Raw genomic sequence first — 16,462 nt, 5'->3', positions numbered from 1 at the left:
CCAAGCCACTGGCCGCTGGGCTAGGCCTGCCAGCCACCTCGCCCGCACCTGCGCCCCTGCCCCTGGGCCCCACCTATCGGTCACCCGCGCCCCGCACGCGCGCACCCGCCCCCGCCCGAGCTAATCTCGGCCACTGATCCGAGTTCCAACGACCGAGAGGCCCGGATACCTCTTCGCTCGTGGAAATTTACTTAAGAGACCCCCGGTTTTCCGGAATTCAACCCGCCGTCCTTATTCCTTGCAACCGAGCCCCTGGGATTTTGCAAATAAGCCCTCGGATCTTTTATCTAAACAGAAATTTGTTTTCAAATCTCTACTACTCTATAAAGCTAGACTGTGGGCATCCACATTTGGTGCACCATGGGGCTGTTTGTTTCGGCTTCTGGCAGCTTCTGGCCACCAAAAGCTGCTGCGGACTGCCAAACGCTCAGCTTTTCAGCCAGCTTCTATAAAATTCGTTGGAGCAAAAACCATCCTAAATTAACATAAACACATAATCAGTTGAGTCGTTGTAATAGTAGAAATCCGTCACTTTCTAGATTCTGAACCCTATGAACAATTTTTTCTTCCTTCACACGTAATCGTAATGATACTCAGATTCTCCCTACAGCCAAATTCTTCCCACAGCCAGATTTTCAGAAAAGCTGGTCAGAAAAAAGCTGAACCAAACAGGCCCCATGCCCCCGCCTCAGCCGCCACGCCCCCCCCCCCCCCCCCCCCCCCGAGACAACCGGCGTTCTCACCTCACCCCGCTCGCTTCGCCGAGCCCCTCCGCATTGTGGTCCCGTGATCCCCGCCGGCAAACTCCCGCGCGATGCCCGGCCCGCGTCCCCCCCCCCCCCCCCCCCCCCCCCCCCCCCCCCACGCCGCTGGTACCTCTGCGTCCCCTCCGGACCGTCCTCTTCCACATCGGTGTCAGCGGCGTCTCTGTCAAGGACCTCCACCTCCGCCGCGTTGTCCCTCCCGCTGCCGGCTCCCTCGACACCTCTCCCCGCCCCCATATCCTGCGCCAGCGCTGCTCATCCCGCTAGCACACGCCACTGTGGATCTAGATCCGACACTGGCTGTGCGGGATTAGTCGGCGTGCGTGCTTAGCAGCGTCTGCCGATGGATGGAGAATGGTGGAATCGAGAAGGCCGGTGTCACCCACAAGATCGACATCAGCGATGGCCCCGTGCTCCCAGTCCCGTCCGCCTCGAATCCATTCGTTTGCCTGCACAGGAGAAGAACCACGCGTCGTTCGACTTCATCTTCATGGACGCCGACAAGGACAACTACCCCGAGCGACTGCTCAAGCTGGTGAGGCCGGGTGGCCTCATCGGCTACGACAACATGCTGTGGAACGGCTCCATCGTGCTCCTGGACGACGCGCCCATGCGCAAGTACATCCGCTTCTACCGCGACTTCGTGCTCGCCCTCAACATGGCGCTCGCCGCCGACGAGCGCGCCGAGATCTGCCAGCTCCCTCGTTCATGTGGTGCTGTGTATCGGAAGAAAATGCGACATCAAACTTCGCCGCCATCGACGCAAGCTTGGGAGATGCGACGGGGGAAGGTGTGGCGGCGCGGGGGCTTGCGACGAGAGGCGCGCGCGCGGCGAGCTCGGCCGTGGCACTGGGCTTCAGCGGGGAGGCGGAGAAGCCCCGCGAGGAGGGCAAGCTGATGTTGAGTTCGGCGGACGAGGGGCCCGGCGACGACGACGCAGTTGAAGAGCCGACTCCACGGACGGTGCAATTGCGGGTACGTGGTGCAGCCCCTGTCACCGTCCCTATTCTTGGAAGTGGAACGGCTAGCAGCCCCTATCGCCGCCTTTGCCTAGCTCCACGGCTCCGCCCCTGTTCTTCCCATCCTTTCGAATGCTAGCTGAAGGTCTATTGAATCTGGGCATGGTTGATTATCTTATTAGTGCTATTGAACTAATTATAGAAAAGGCCAAATTCAGAGAATCTAATGTTTCTGCTATAAGAGGATATCTCAAGATCCGCAAGTATTATGATGCATTAGCAGCTTTTGGTTGTCTCCTAGAGATAAACAACCCTCAGTGGATGTATCGTTGATACAGCATGCTTGAGAATGTATCGTGTAAAATGACGGAGTCGATGAAAAGTTTCGTGGTTGCTAGACTGGCTTAAACTTTTGTAGCAGTGGTGTACTAGATGTCAATCTCATTGGTCTGTATGAATGAAGTTAGCAGAATTTGGGATGCTCTCTTGCTTCTGGAGAGCTGCTTACCTTCAATGTCCACCGTGAATCCTCTTTTGAGGCTCTTGTATATCTTGGGTAGCTCGCTAATGATCACAATATTCTTGCTGCACTTTCATATGATGCTACATTTATCATCACTTTTAATAATTTGGGAGTCTTTTCAGTATTTTTGTTTTTCACATACTAAAACTTTTAATAATATCACAACTTGCTTGATTATTAGTTATCCTCATTAGCTTGCAAGAAATTAATAATAATTATATGCTTCAAATTTTAAATACAAACTTCTGGTGCTGATTCTTTTGCTAGCTTAGGCCAGTATGCCCTGTAGCCAGCTGTTTACTACAGTTCTTTTAGCAATAGGCAAAATTTCAACTGCTTTTTAACTCACAATGTGTTAGTTGGACGTTAATATTTTGTGTCATAGTGTACAAAGCTGCTTTATGAGCCGCAATAGCACATCTAATATCTACTGTATGCAAGATAAAATTTTGTATCATAGATATATTAGTGCAGCCGATGGGTGAGGAGCGGCTGTAGCCCTACAGGAACCCGGCAAGGACAGGCCACCGTCCCAACTCGCCTTGTCTTACCTCATCAGTCATCCCTGCCCTCACCTTCTCAGGCATCTCCAGGTCTTCTTTTTACCTTTTTTCCCTAGATATATTATAAAGCATTATTCTCTCTGTGTGTGCAATGCCCCTGCTTGGCTTCTCTGTTTGGACACTATGATAGATGATGTGCTCTTGCTAAATGCTTATGTTTTGAGTCTACATTGTTTTGTACTATTAGAAGATGAGGCATGTATTTTAGCTGAAATCAGTGTCCTATCAAAATACAGAGTGCAAGATTGAGTTATTGACACTTGAAATGGTGATTAAAACTAATTTAGGTTCCTATTTTCCCCCTTTAAAAACTAATTTAGGTATAACTTGATGGAATGGGCTCATTAGTATATACCGAGAAGAGTTCCCCGCTTAATTTTGGCTGTCAAAATTGGTTTGCTTTGCACGCCCCTCGTGCTGCCCTATTTGACGGCAACACAAACAACATAAGCACAGCCCAGATGGGTCGGGCTCTTGGAGCATGCTAGGTTTTACCCCACATTGGTAAGCACCTAAGTAAGGTTTTGGATGATTTTGGCAGTGGCAGATGTATTGGCGATACATAGACGTGAGCTCATGATGAAGCTAGGTTGTTTTGCTGTGGTAGCTCACATGAGCTTTTCTGCAGAAATGGAAAGCTTTAAAACCTTGGTTTGCAGTTATGTATATAGTGCTTAGCATTGTGTTGATTATATACTTCAAAAGGAAACATATCACAATGGTTGATTGGTGTATGATAAAATCAATTTTAGTGCTCAAGAGGTGTCTAACCTATTGGATCCTTATGTTTTATTGGTGTATGTGAAATAAAAAGAGACTGTAATTTTTCACATGTGCATTTTGGTATGTAGTTTCTAACATTACAAATGAAAATTGCTGCTGCAGATACTTGGAGGTATTTGGGCTGATAGGATTGGTGGTAAGCCTCTTTTACCTGCAATATGTCATCAAGAATTATAGTTGTATGCAGCACTTGGAACAAATTTGACAATTTTGCAAAACCAGCTCAGTTGCAGACAATGTACCATTTACTACCTATATTGATGGGTTTATGGTAGTCTATCCTCTTGATTGTACTCAGTTGGCACAAAAACCTTCTGTGTAAAACCTTAATAGTTTTATACTTTTTGTGGAAAGCCTTGACAATTGTAAATGCCAGCCATCTATACACTCAAACTCAAAGAAACAATTTTATCTGGTTTTTCTTTTGATTTAGGACCAGTTTTTTCTTCTAGGGAATTAATTTATAAATATATAGAAAAAGTCAAATGATCATTCTGGTAGCCTTTGGTATTTATATGCAGAATTTTTACTTTATGAGGGTGTGCAAATCTGATTATCATGTTACATTTTATCTTATATGTAGATCTAGGATGCAAGTCGTTGTAAAAGAATAAGAACTATGGAAAGCCATCGCATGCGTGTAGGTGCTCTTGCATGGAGTTCTTTGCTTTCTTCTAGAAGCCGTGATAGGAGCATCCTCCACCATGATATCCGTGCTCAAGAAGATTATGTTAGCAAGCTTACCGGGCACAAATCTGAGGTAATGTTTTCATGTTTCCTTATAATATGACTTTTTAAAATATGGGTGTCCACATTTCTTGCTAGGACAAGCAAACTCATTATCTATTTTCTCATTCTTTTGTTGCTAGTTGGTTTCCAAAACTGAAATCTGAACATTTTTGTTGCGAGCAATAAGAATTTCAGTGTCATGATGACAGGATCAGCAAAACAGTTTCTAGGCCAATCTGAAATAATTGACAGTTTCATAGGAATGTGTCGATCTTGCCCACATTTCTTGCTTATTTTAAAAATACATATTTTAAAAATACAAAAATACTAACTATAGAACCCAGGGAAGGAGCCAAGGGTGGCAGCATACGAACCCGTATATGTGGAGATAGGATGTATCTGTCAGAAGCTCTTTATTATAGAACTATAAGCAAATTACCTTACTATGCTTATGGACCTATAGTAACCAAAACTCACATTAAAACACACATCAGGACATGCAATTTGATACATATGACTGTCCAAACTTGATCATTTCATCATTAAGTGGCCTCGACCTCCTGTCTGCATTTTTGGTATCTGCAAGAAAATGCATGTTTAATTAGAGTAAAGAAAAATCTCTTGTAGATACGAGGGAGGTCAGAGTGGATCTTTGTAAATTTATTTGATGTGAGTTGTACATCAGTTTTTGTGTACAGTACATAAGGCCATTCTGTCCAAACCTGGAATTGGCAAAATGTTGCTTCCTGGTGACTAAATGTGTTATTATTTTGTGTACATTATGCTTGATTCTGATTTTGAAGCACATGTTGCTGATTTCACTCGCCAAGTTCTTGCAGGACTATGGCGCATCACAGTGTATGTCTGCAATTGCTGGCTCCTATGGCTATATTGCTCCAGGTAAAATTTTTATCCTTATTACAGTTCATGTTTTTTTAGAATTATTGATACCATGTTTCACAATTGTCTATTTTAAGTCTTGTTCTCTATAGATTAATTTTGAATACAGCTGATGCTTGTTTATCTCATATAGTGTTACATGTGTTGCTATCTGTGACTACATGCCACCTTTTAATTTATCGGTTTAGCTAATGAAACATAACATTCCTTTATGGATTTGGCTGCTATATGGCTAAAGGTTGGTTCGTTGTTCTGATATGTCAGAAATATAGAACTTATATCTACACGACTAGATAACTCCTGAAATCAATTAATCCTTTATCAGATTGCTATCTTGTGGATTTACAGGAATGCATATACCCCTAAGGTCAATGAGAAGAGCATGTCTACACCTTTGGTGTCGTGCTTCTTGAGCTGGTCACCGGAAAGAAGCCAGTAGGTGAGTTTTGGGACGGCGTCAACATTGTCCATCGGGTCAAGTCGATGACAAACACAAACAAGGAGCAGGTGATCAAGATCATTGGCCCTAGGCTGTCGACCGTGCACACAAGGTCATGCATGTATTCTGTGTTGCACTTCTCTGCGTCAAGGAGCAGAGCGTGCAACAGCCTATGATGCGGAAGATGGTGCAGATGCTCAACGAACTTCCCAATCCAGCTGCAGGCAAGGAGATGAGGTTCCCGACGGCGACGATTTTTCCACTACACAATCGGATTCTTCAGCAGCAGATGGATCTATTGAAGCGTCGTGTGACGAAGTCACCAAAGAGCAGCAGCAAACGAGATCTTTGCTATGTTTCCTTCTCCTTGCTAACCACTGATCTCATCAAGCTTGGTTTTTCTCATTGCTATGTTTCCCTCTCCTGGTGATGTTAAGATATTTGGACATTTCTAGCTTATTAGGGCCTTGTGTGGAACATGTTTGAACAATTATCTCATTTAAACAATGTCAACATGTGTGATATATAGAAACCGTAGCAACGCACGGGCACCTAATTAGTAGAGTTTTAAATTCCAAAACTTGTAAAATCCATAACTTTTGCATAGAGACTCCAACTTGGGTGATTCAAATTGCATAATTCTCATGGCATTTTTGTCTACATGTTAGCAGCAAGTTTATCTGCTGTTTTGATATTTTAATAAATGGTTAATCCCTAGTTAGACTAAAGTAAGTTGAGTCCGAATTAAAATAATTTAAGAATAGGGAATCATAGCAAATGTTCTAGGCTTTGGAACCATAGCACACCCTAATGATTCATGCCATCAACAAACTAACTTCATTTATATAATGTTGTTGAGATATAGACTTAGTTAATGAACATAGGAAACCCCCTTAGCTACTGTTACTTCTTCTGTTGAACCTGTGATTACTCTGTTGCTGGGTGTCGCGGTTCTTTCGTTCTGCTTTTTGTTAGTCACCCCCTGCGGGGAGAGGTACTGTATTTATCAAACTCGGAGAATCCTAACGGGCGGCTATACCTTTAGGGAATCTTTGTAAAGGTTATGTAGTGATACCCTGCCAGACCACCTAGGAAGTGATCAATGGGGAGTCGAGAACTCCGGGCAGAACGGGAATCACGGCTCATGGGTAAAGTATGCGACCTCTGCAGAGGGTTAGAAACTAGTATATCCATCGTGCTCATGGTTACGAGCAGCCTTGTGATCCTCTTTGATTAGAGATACTCTGGATACATTTAAAATGGTGGTTTAATGATGATGACTATAATTATGGATTATAGTATTTCCTCTCTGAGGGAGTACCATTTGGGATAATAACTTGGGGTTATGATTAAAACTTGGCTTATCTTATTGATTAAAACTTGACAAAGTAAAAGCAACCTGCTATCAGCCAATCCCCACATAAAGCCAGTCCACCTCAGCCAAACGGGGCATTTGCTGAGTACGTTGATGTGTACTCACCCTTGCTCTAACACCAAACACCAGGTTGTCCACACTGCAACCACTGCTCAGGAGAAGATGAAGGCAACATGGAGGACTTCCAGGAGTTCCAGGACTATGACGAGTTTTAGGTCTAGATTAGTGGCAACCCCCAGTCAGCTGCCTGTGAAGGGCTTTATCTTAACTACATTTCGCTTAAGCACTTTGATTACTCTTTAAGTTGATGACTATGTGGATGTCTCTGACATCGTGATGTAATAAGTTAATACCTCTTTATGTTATTATTCGAGCACTGTGCGATGATGTTCATTTATGTAATTGCTGTGTATGTGAATTTCTGATCCTGGCACGTACATGGTTCGCATTCGGTTTGCCTTCCGAAACTGGGTGTGACATAAGTGGTATCAAAGCCCGTGCTGACTGTAGGACCGCTAACCTAGAGCAGCAACGGCCGTCTTAAGGACTATTGACCCTTGCCCTCACCTTGACCTCTGGTGTCACTTCAAAAGTTGCTCATCTTGGCCAACCCTATGTTATACTACTATATATATACTATACCTTGCAAAATTTTATTTTGATTCTATCTATGGTTTACTTGTCATGTTAGTTCTATTCTCATCTTTATGCTTACGGTGTCTTTTGTAGATGGCCTGCATTAGGCACACCGCTCATAAGTCGGTGATCCCTTTCCTGCCGTCTCGCCTTGCGGAGCGCCCACTGCGCCGCATGGTGTCCGGTCAGTCGAGTCACCTAGAGAGGCTACACCACCGCCTGCTCGAGGAGCGGGAGCGCCGGTGTCAGGAGAGAGAGCAACAGGACTCTTCCTCCCCACCTCAGCAGGAGGTGGAGTCCATGAGGCGCCCCTCCTCTGTGCCTCAGCTGGAGGCGCCCCCTGCACCACCACAGGGCGCCCCGGCTGCTGGAGGAGCCGCTGGAGGAGCTGCTGGAGGAGGTCCTGGAGGACACCCCGACAGAGATGACGACAGAGACAGCTTAGGCCACAGCACTAAGCTCTCGGAGAAGCGGGAGCCAGAGGGATGGGTTGCCCGACCCGTCACCCGTGACGCCGCTCGCGGTTGTCACTTTCACGACGCACTCGACACCCTATTGCACCAGGCTTTTGAGCGGCACACCTGGTTGATCGAGTACAGTTGTGTAGTCTACCAGCACAGTCACGGGAGGTACCCGGACCGCTGGAAGGCTACCTGTCTGGCACGCCGTCCGGAGGACGACCTTCGGGGTGCAGAGGCCTTCTCAGAGCACTATGCTATCTCTAAGAGGGACACTGCTGAGGCGGCCAAGCAGGATGCTACACGGCGTGCGCTTTCACAGTACTGCTCTTTGTTCGGTGGGGTCACTGATGGTCTTAACCTCAGGTACTACCCCCGCTGCCCAACTGGCAATACGGAGAGCATGATTGTCTCGCCTATCGGTGAAGGCAACCCTAGGTTGAGCAACACAGTCAACCTAGTCACTGTGCTCAACACCGAGCTAGACCACTCTCTAGACAAGCTAAGCCGGGCTCGTACGGAGATCGCGGAACTGCGTGCTGAGCGCGTAGAGCGCCGCCACCAGGAGGGTGGTTCTTCCGCTCCCGTTGGGACTCAGCACCCTTACCGCTCGCCGCCACGTGGTCACCACGCCTACGGCGCCCCCGACTACAGGACCAAGATAGATCTGGATTCTTAGATCGTTAGCGCCGGAGTCTGTAATAAATTCTTAAGTCATGTGTCTCGATCTTAAATGGCCAGGTTAGTTTGCTTATCAGTTACTTTCATGCTTGTTATGATGAACCCATGATGGATTTGGATCTTTGTAATGACTGCCGCCAAAATGTGGGTTTCCCCTGCAGTTTGGTTTAGCTAGTGATGTTAATAAAGTCAATTGTTTAGTTGGGAAACCATTTACTTCTACTTTCCTCTTTATCTGAGAAGCTGTGTTTGATCATGTTGAGAATCAGTGAAAATCTTTGTTCATTCAGTGTTATGAAGAAGTCTGTATACCTTCACTTATGTTGAAAGATTGCAAGATCAATGCTGATGTGTGAATGCCTTCCACAGATGTCGTACAACAGGCGCCGAGTTGGCAGGCGTGTTCAGCAGGAGCAGCGTGCCCAGCAAGACGAGGAACCCTAGCAACAGCAACTACCTCCCCCACCACCCCCGTTGTCAGTGGAGCAGATGTTCTTGATGCAGACTCAGGCAGTGCAGGCCATTGGGCAGACTCTGGCAGCCATGCAGCAAGCTCAACAGCAACCCCAGCCACAACCATAGATGCAGATGCCACAGATGCCACGGGACAAACGTGGCGAGTTCTTGAGAGGGCACCCTCCTACCTTTGCCCACTCTGCTGGCCCTATGGATGCTGAAGACTGGCTGCACGCAGTGGAAAGAGAACTACTCACCGCCCAATGTGATGACAGAGAGAAGGTTCTGTATGGCCCTCGCCAGCTGAGGGGAGCAGCACAGTCTTGGTGGGAGTCCTACCTCGCCACCCATGCCAACCCTGAAGCCATCACCTGGGAGGAGTTTAGAGACAATTTCCGCAGGTACCATGTTCCAGAGGGGCTGATGATCGTGAAGAAGGAAGAGTTCCTAGCACTGAAGCAGGGACCCATGTCTGTTAGTGAGTACAGGGACAGATTCCTACAGCTGTCTCGTTATGCACCTGAAGACGTCAACACTGATGCTAAAAGGTAGTACAGGTTCATGAGGGGTTTGGTTGATCCCCTGCACTACCAGCTGATGAACCACACCTTCCCCACATTCCAGCATCTGATTGATAGATCTATCATGATGGAGAGGAAGCGTAAGGAGATGGAAGATCGGAAGCGCAAGATGAGTGGACCTCAGTCCGAGAGCAGCAGCCATCCCCGTTTCTCAAGCAATCCATCCCAGCACTGCAAGCATGGTCACCTACAGGGGTATCAGCAACAGAGTCAGCGCCAACCCCAACAGCAGTTTCAGAGGCAGTATCTGCAGCAGCAGCAGCAGTACTGCCAGAACAACCCGTCAGGAGGTAACCAGTATCAGAGGCAGAATAACCAAGCACCCCGTCTTCCTGCCCCAGCAGCTAACCAGAGCAACCAGGCAGCCCCAGCACAAGGAGGAGGCAGAGGATGCTTTCGCTGTGGAGAGCAAGGCCACTGGGCAATGCATTGCCCAAAGAAGGCGGCACAACAGCAGTCAGCCCCCAATGCCCCAGCAAGACAAGGTGCACCGCAGCAGGCAGCAGGCAATCGTGGCCAGGCATACAACCGTGGGAAGGTGAATCACTTGGAGGCCGAGGCAATCCAGGATGCGCCGGACGTGGCAGTAGGTATGCTCTCAGTCGAATCTCATCCAGCAAAAGTGCTATTTGATACTGGTGCAATGCATTCATTTATCACTGCAAAATGGGTAGGAACACATGACCTTCCAACTAGTCCCATGACAACCTCAATGCAAATTAACTCAGTTGGTGGAAAGGTTCAGGCAGATAAGATATGTTTGAATGTAGGAGTGGAAATAAGGGGGATAGAGTTCCCCGCTAACCTAATAGTATTGGGTACGTATGGGATAGATGTCATCCTAGGGATGAACTGGTTGATGAGGTATCAAGCGGACATCAGCTGTGATAAGAGGACCGTGAGGTTGATATCCCCATCTAGAGAGGAGGTAGTGGCTGAGCTAAGAATGCCTGAGTCAGAAATAAGAGATTGCCACCAGATGACTGTTGATAACGAGGAGGCCAACCCGCTTGAGACCATTAGAGTAGTATAAGAGTTTCCAGACGTGTTCCCCGAGGAGCTACCGGGCATGCCACCTGAGAGGAAGGTCGAGTTTGATATAGAGCTTATCCCTGGTACAACCCCCATCTCTAAAAGAGCCTACAGAGTATCTGGACCAGAACTGGTGGAACTCAAGAAGCAGATAGATGAACTGTTGGAGAAGGGTTACATCAGGCCAAGTACCTCGCCTTGGGCCGCTCCAGTGTTGTTCGTAGAGAAGAAGGATGGGACCAAGAGGATGTGCATAGATTACAGAGCCTTGAATGAGGTTACGATCAAGAACAAGTACCCCCTACCAAGGATAGAAGATCTGTTTGACCAACTCAGAGGTGCCAGCGTATTCTCGAAGATAGATCTGAGATCAGGTTACCATCAGCTCAGGATCTGACCCTCAGACGTACCGAAGACAGCATTCATCACCAAGTATGGGTTATATGAGTACACAGTGATGTCTTTTGGTCTGACGAATGCACCAGCCTTCTTCATGTACTTGATGAACAGTGTGTTCATGGATTACCTGGACAAGTTTGTGGTAGTGTTCATCGATGACATCCTCATATATTCTCAGAGTGAGGAGGAGCATGTGGAACACTTGAAGATGGTATTGCAAAGGCTATGAGAGCATCAGTTGTATGCCAAGCTAAGTAAATGTGAGTTCTAGATTCATGAAGTCATGTTTTTGGGTCACATCATAAACCGAGATGGGTTAGCTGTGGATCCAAAGAAAGTAGCAGATATTCTGAACTAGAAAGCACCGTTGGATGTTCGTGGGATCAAGAGCTTCATCGGAATGGCCGGATATTATCGGCGTTTCATTGAAGGCTTTTCAAAGATTGCTAGGCCGATGACAGCTTTGCTAGCAAAGAAGGTCGAGTTTAAGTGGACCCAAAAGTGCCAAGATGCATTTGAAGAGCTGAAAGAAAAGTTGACTACAGCACCTGTCTTGGTTCTACCAGATGTTCACAAGCCGTTCTCAGTGTACTGCGATGCTTCTTACACTGGTTTGGGATGTGTGCTAATGCAAGAAGGAAGAGTTGTTGCGTATTCGTCTCGACAGTTGAAGATTTACGAGAGGAATTATCCAACACATGACCTAGAGTTAACAGCAGTGGTTCATGCTTTAAAGACATGGAGACATTACCTGTATGGGCAGAAATGTGATGTCTACACAAACCACAAAAGTCTTAAATACATATTCACTCAGTCAGAGCTGAATATGAGGCAGCGAAGATGGCTAGAGTTGATCAAGGACTATGAATTAGAGATACAATACCATCCAGGCAAAGCAAATGTAATTGCAGATGCTCTGAGCAGGAAGAGTCAAGTCAACATGATGGCCGCTCACCCAATGTCATATGAGTTAGCCAAGGAGTTCGACAGACTGAGTCTCGGTTTTCTGAACAGTACACAAGGAGTAACAGTGGAGTCAGAACCCACCTTAGAGTGGGAGATCAAAGAAGGGCAGAAGGATGATGAGAATATCAACAAGATCTGGCGGCTGATCTTAGAAGGAAGAGGAAAAGACTTTCGAGAGGATGCAGAAGGAGTAATATGGTTCAAGGACCGACTGTGTGTTCCCGACATCAAACCTATTCGGGAGCTAATCCTCAAGGAACCTCATGAGACAGCCTACTCCATACACCCTGGGAGCGAGAGGATGACCTAAAAGCGAAGTACCTCGAACTCTTTGCTGGCCAACCATGAATCTTGGGGGCGAGATTCTTTTAAGGGGGATAGGTTTGTAACACCTTGAATTTCGGGGTATAAAATTTCTTTGCTACTATCCACAAAATTCATGGTGTTACTCCTCTTTTCCTTCCTCTACTAGTTAATTCCCTTCCCTTTTATTTTGAATAGAAGGAGGTTAGTTATTTTGTAACTATAATTGTATTCTAGTGGACAAAATCCCAGTGAAGTATGAAATGTGCATCATGCTGAACCCCAAACTTTGCCTTTGATTGATGCATATGCTTGAGGTGTTTTAATTTGAGTTTGTGGAATATTTGAATTTGAATCAAAAGAAGAAAATAAAAAGAAAAGGGAAAGCAAATTTAGAGGAAAATAAAAAAAGGAAAGTGGCCCGCAGCCCCTACCCCCTCGGCCTTTCGGCCCAACCGGCCCACCTGGGCGGCCTGCCTCGCGCCCGTGCCCCTTCCCCCTCTGCCCAGAGAGCCCCACTCGTCAGCGCTCGTGGCTGCGCCCGCACTCGCGGACGCGTGCGTCGTGGGCTCCGCCCGACAGCCGCTGTTTGTACTCGAGCCCACTCGCCAGCCGCCCACGCCCCGCGGTCACTGACCCCCAGCCCCCGCCTATCAGTCCCGCCACCCTCCTCTCGCAACCGCCTCCCCTCGCGAGCCGCACGCACGCACACCGAGAAAAATAGGCACGCCACGCCCTCCTTGCCAAACCGACGCCACCCCGACCCCTTTTGAACCCCAGTGCGCCTACCTCTCCCCCACTCGCCCCCTCTTCCAAGCCACACGCGTCCACCTCCCCTCGCTCGCCCGCTCTCGCCAACAACCGCCGCCGTCGCGCCGGTGCCGTGCCCGCCGAGCCGCCCGTGCACCGGAGAACCCATAGCGAGCCTGCCCCACCGTGTTCTAGCTCGAGCTCCGCCACCGCTGCCCGTAGCTCCGCCCCGGTCGAGCTCCGCCCGAGGTAAAACCGCCGGACCCTTCCTTCTCTTCTCTCTCATCCGCCTCCCCCTCTTTCTCTCTGTCCTCACCGGTGGACGCCCACGGCGGTGTTGCGCCGTCGTGCCATGGTCCTCCGACCAACCATCGGTGCCCGACGCCTTTCCCCCCACGCACACCGCTGGTCACGGCCACGGCCCCTCGCGCCATGCACGAGCGGGAGGGAGATGAAGACCCCGACACCCGGGGCCCAATGCAGTCTCCCCCGCGCCGACCCCTCTCCCCTCCTCTCTGGGTCGCTGACCGGCGGATCCCGCCCGTCAGAACGGCCCCGCACCCGCAACCACACCCGCACTGTGCCGCTGTCCAGCGGGCCTGGCTGCGTTGAGGTCCCCCCTGTCAGCCCTCGCCGCGCGCGCACTGTCCCGCCCGAGCCACTGGCCGCTGGGCCCGGCCTGCCAGCCACCGCGCCCGCACCTGCGCCCCTGCCCCTAGGCCCTCACCTGTCGGTCATCCGTGCCCCGCGCGCGTGCACCCGTGTAACATCCCAAAAACCCTAACCCAGGTTTGAAACCCTAATCCACCTTTTACCCCTCCCTTCATCCTTTAATTCCAAGACCTCAACTAGTTTCCTTTCATCATATGCATACATTTTGTTTGATCACAAAGCACCTCACTTAGATTCTATTTTCTAAACACTTAGAGTATCCACAAAATAATTTGTTCAAAAGAAAAAGGGGCAAAATGGGAATTAGGAATTAAAAAGTAAAAAGAAAAAAAAGAAAAACCTTCTCCTCTCCCTGCTGGACCGAATCTCGGCCCAAGACCCGCGACCTCCCCTTCCCACGCGCCCGCACTCCTCCTCGCTCGGCCCATCTTCGGCCTGCCCCCGCGTGCGCGCCGGCCCGCTCGCGCGCGAAGTCGCCCGGGCGCTCCCCCTCACCCGCTCTCACTGACAAGGCGTCCCCACCCGTCAGCCACCCGCCCTCTCACTCGCTCACTCCCTCTGACCAAGCGACCCCACGGGTCAGCTGCTTCGTCGTACGTCCGCCGTCCCCTCGCCGAAGTCACCTCCGGCCGTCGCCTCCGTCCTCCCCTCTGCCACTCTGCCGCACAGGGAAGTTTGGCACCGCTCCGTCCTCCTCCCCTTGACCAGCGTCCTCGCCGGTACCACCTCGCCGTAGCGTCCCCTCGGCAGCGCTGTGCGCCATTTATGGCGGCACTGGGAAGCTCGCCGGAGTCAGGGAGCTCCACCGCCCCCCTTGCCCCCGCGCGCCTATAAAAAGCTCGCCCCGAGCTCCTTCTTCCTCGCACCAGCTTCGGCCATCCCTCTCCTCCCCTTCCCCGAGCCCAATTCGCAAATCGCCGGCGTCGTCTTCCTCTCCGGTGAGTCTCTTCCTTCTCCTCCCTCTCCTTCTCTGTTGGTCCGGCAAGGAATTGAGTGGGCAGAGCAGCTCCCTCGCGTCGCCACGAACCCAAAGCACCACCTTCCAACCCCCGTCCCCCACCCTGAGCCCATCGGCGGCAACCCCGCCGCGAAGCTCTGCCACCTCCCCGCGAACAACCCCCTCCCCGACCTCCTCTGACCAAATTGAGGCCGCCTCTAGGTCCGCCAGCCCCTCCCCGTGCTAAGGCACCTACGCATTGTCCAAGAACCGGGCCACCGGCGGCGAACCGCCGCTGAGCCCACCGGCGGCCGGGTCCTCCCCCGCGGACGGCCGGTTCGTCCCCCGTCAACCGCTGACGACGTTCCCTCCCCCTTCCTCTCTCTCTGGCACGTGGGACCCGCGACGACGCCGTCACCCTCGCGCGCCCGCGCCGTCTCCTCGCCCGTGGGCCGCAGCTGGGCCGCAAGCGTGCCCGCGCGCGCGCGCTCGCGCCTGGCTGGGCCGAAAACTCTTCCCCGGCCCAGCAGAGAAGAAATCTCTTTTCTTTTTCTTTTCTTCACCATTTTCTCATTTAAATAGTTGTCTTCAATATTTTATGCACCAAAAATTTTCCAAATAATTTCTAAAGTTCTAAGTGACAATAATTATGGTAAAATGACACACTGCAATTAGTAGACCACTGTTGATGTATTGTTTATTGATTGTTTAATAGAAGAAGCGGGGACCACGGACCTGGAACCCGTAGCCCTGGAAGAAGGGTCGGAGCCCGAACTTCCGGAAGTAGATCTTCTGTGCCAGGAAAGCTTCGACGAAGGCAAGTCCATCCTTCCCTTGATGCATAAATTACCTATTCTCTCTACCACTGCCTAGGCCGGGAATTATGGGGGAACTTTGCATTATGAGTGAGAGATGGCCCGCATTAACATATCTGGATACAAAATACGGATTGGGAAGAAGGGCAATGTGTTTCTCCAAATAAAATCTCTTTTTGATAAGTTATGCGATGAAGGGTACTCACCCTCATCACCTTGAGAGTGGGATGATCAGGGACTCCCTGGTTTAGGGGAGGGCCTAAGGTGTTGGCTCAGCTGGTTTAGGCGTGAGCAGAAGGATTGTCCCCTCATATAAGGACCGGCTTGTCATTTTCACTACCTGTACTCCTTTATAGTACAACCACTCGAGACTGTGTGGGCAGTCACTCAATCTGAACTCGTACGGTCCAACCCCAGGGTTATGAAGGCTGGGGAGCACCGGGAGGATAAGGAGGGGGAAAGTTTTGTCCGGTTTGGACATGGTGGTGGCCTGACTCCTTCCGGATAACCGTTAAGGTTAGGACGTACGGGTAAGGAAAGAGATCCGGCATTCGGGTCTCGCGACGGTGAGATCGCAGAAACCGGGCTAGTGGGTAAAGTGTACCCCTCTGCGCAGAGTTAAAACCTATTCGAATAGTCCGTGTCCACTGGTATGGATGAGTCTGGTATGGTGTGGCAATTAGAGTTTTTTTTTCTATGAGTTTCATGAAAAGGGAAATGTGTGATTAAATGGGTGTTGAA

At 49.5% G+C, this 16,462-nt stretch overlaps 1 protein-coding gene across 6 annotated transcripts; it reads left to right on the top strand.

Moving 5' to 3' along the window:
• The first annotated feature begins 865 nt into the window (after positions 1–865).
• Positions 866–6,184, top strand: LOC100216863 (uncharacterized). Of its 6 annotated transcripts, NM_001143254.1 has the most exons (6): positions 1,003–1,739; positions 2,707–2,839; positions 3,695–3,728; positions 4,237–4,352; positions 5,161–5,221; positions 5,570–6,165. In NM_001143254.1, exons 1-2 carry the CDS (start codon positions 1,119–1,121, stop codon positions 2,713–2,715), a joined length of 630 nt encoding a protein of 209 aa, NP_001136726.1. In that variant the 5' UTR covers positions 1,003–1,118; the 3' UTR covers positions 2,716–2,839; positions 3,695–3,728; positions 4,237–4,352; positions 5,161–5,221; positions 5,570–6,165. The 6 variants fall into 6 exon arrangements, 4 of the variants coding, with proteins under 4 accessions (XP_008647448.1, XP_008647449.1, NP_001136726.1 ...); XR_553941.3 differs by having other exon boundaries at positions 866–2,839; positions 5,570–6,173; XR_004849919.1 differs by having other exon boundaries at positions 866–2,839; positions 4,176–4,352; positions 5,547–6,173.
• The last annotated feature ends 10,278 nt before the right edge of the window (positions 6,185–16,462 follow it).

Source organism: Zea mays, chromosome 6 (assembly GCF_902167145.1).
Source record: "Zea mays cultivar B73 chromosome 6, Zm-B73-REFERENCE-NAM-5.0, whole genome shotgun sequence".
NCBI classification, from domain to species: Eukaryota; Viridiplantae; Streptophyta; class Magnoliopsida; order Poales; family Poaceae; genus Zea; species Zea mays.
This window is presented reverse-complemented; position numbering and strand designations above follow the sequence as displayed.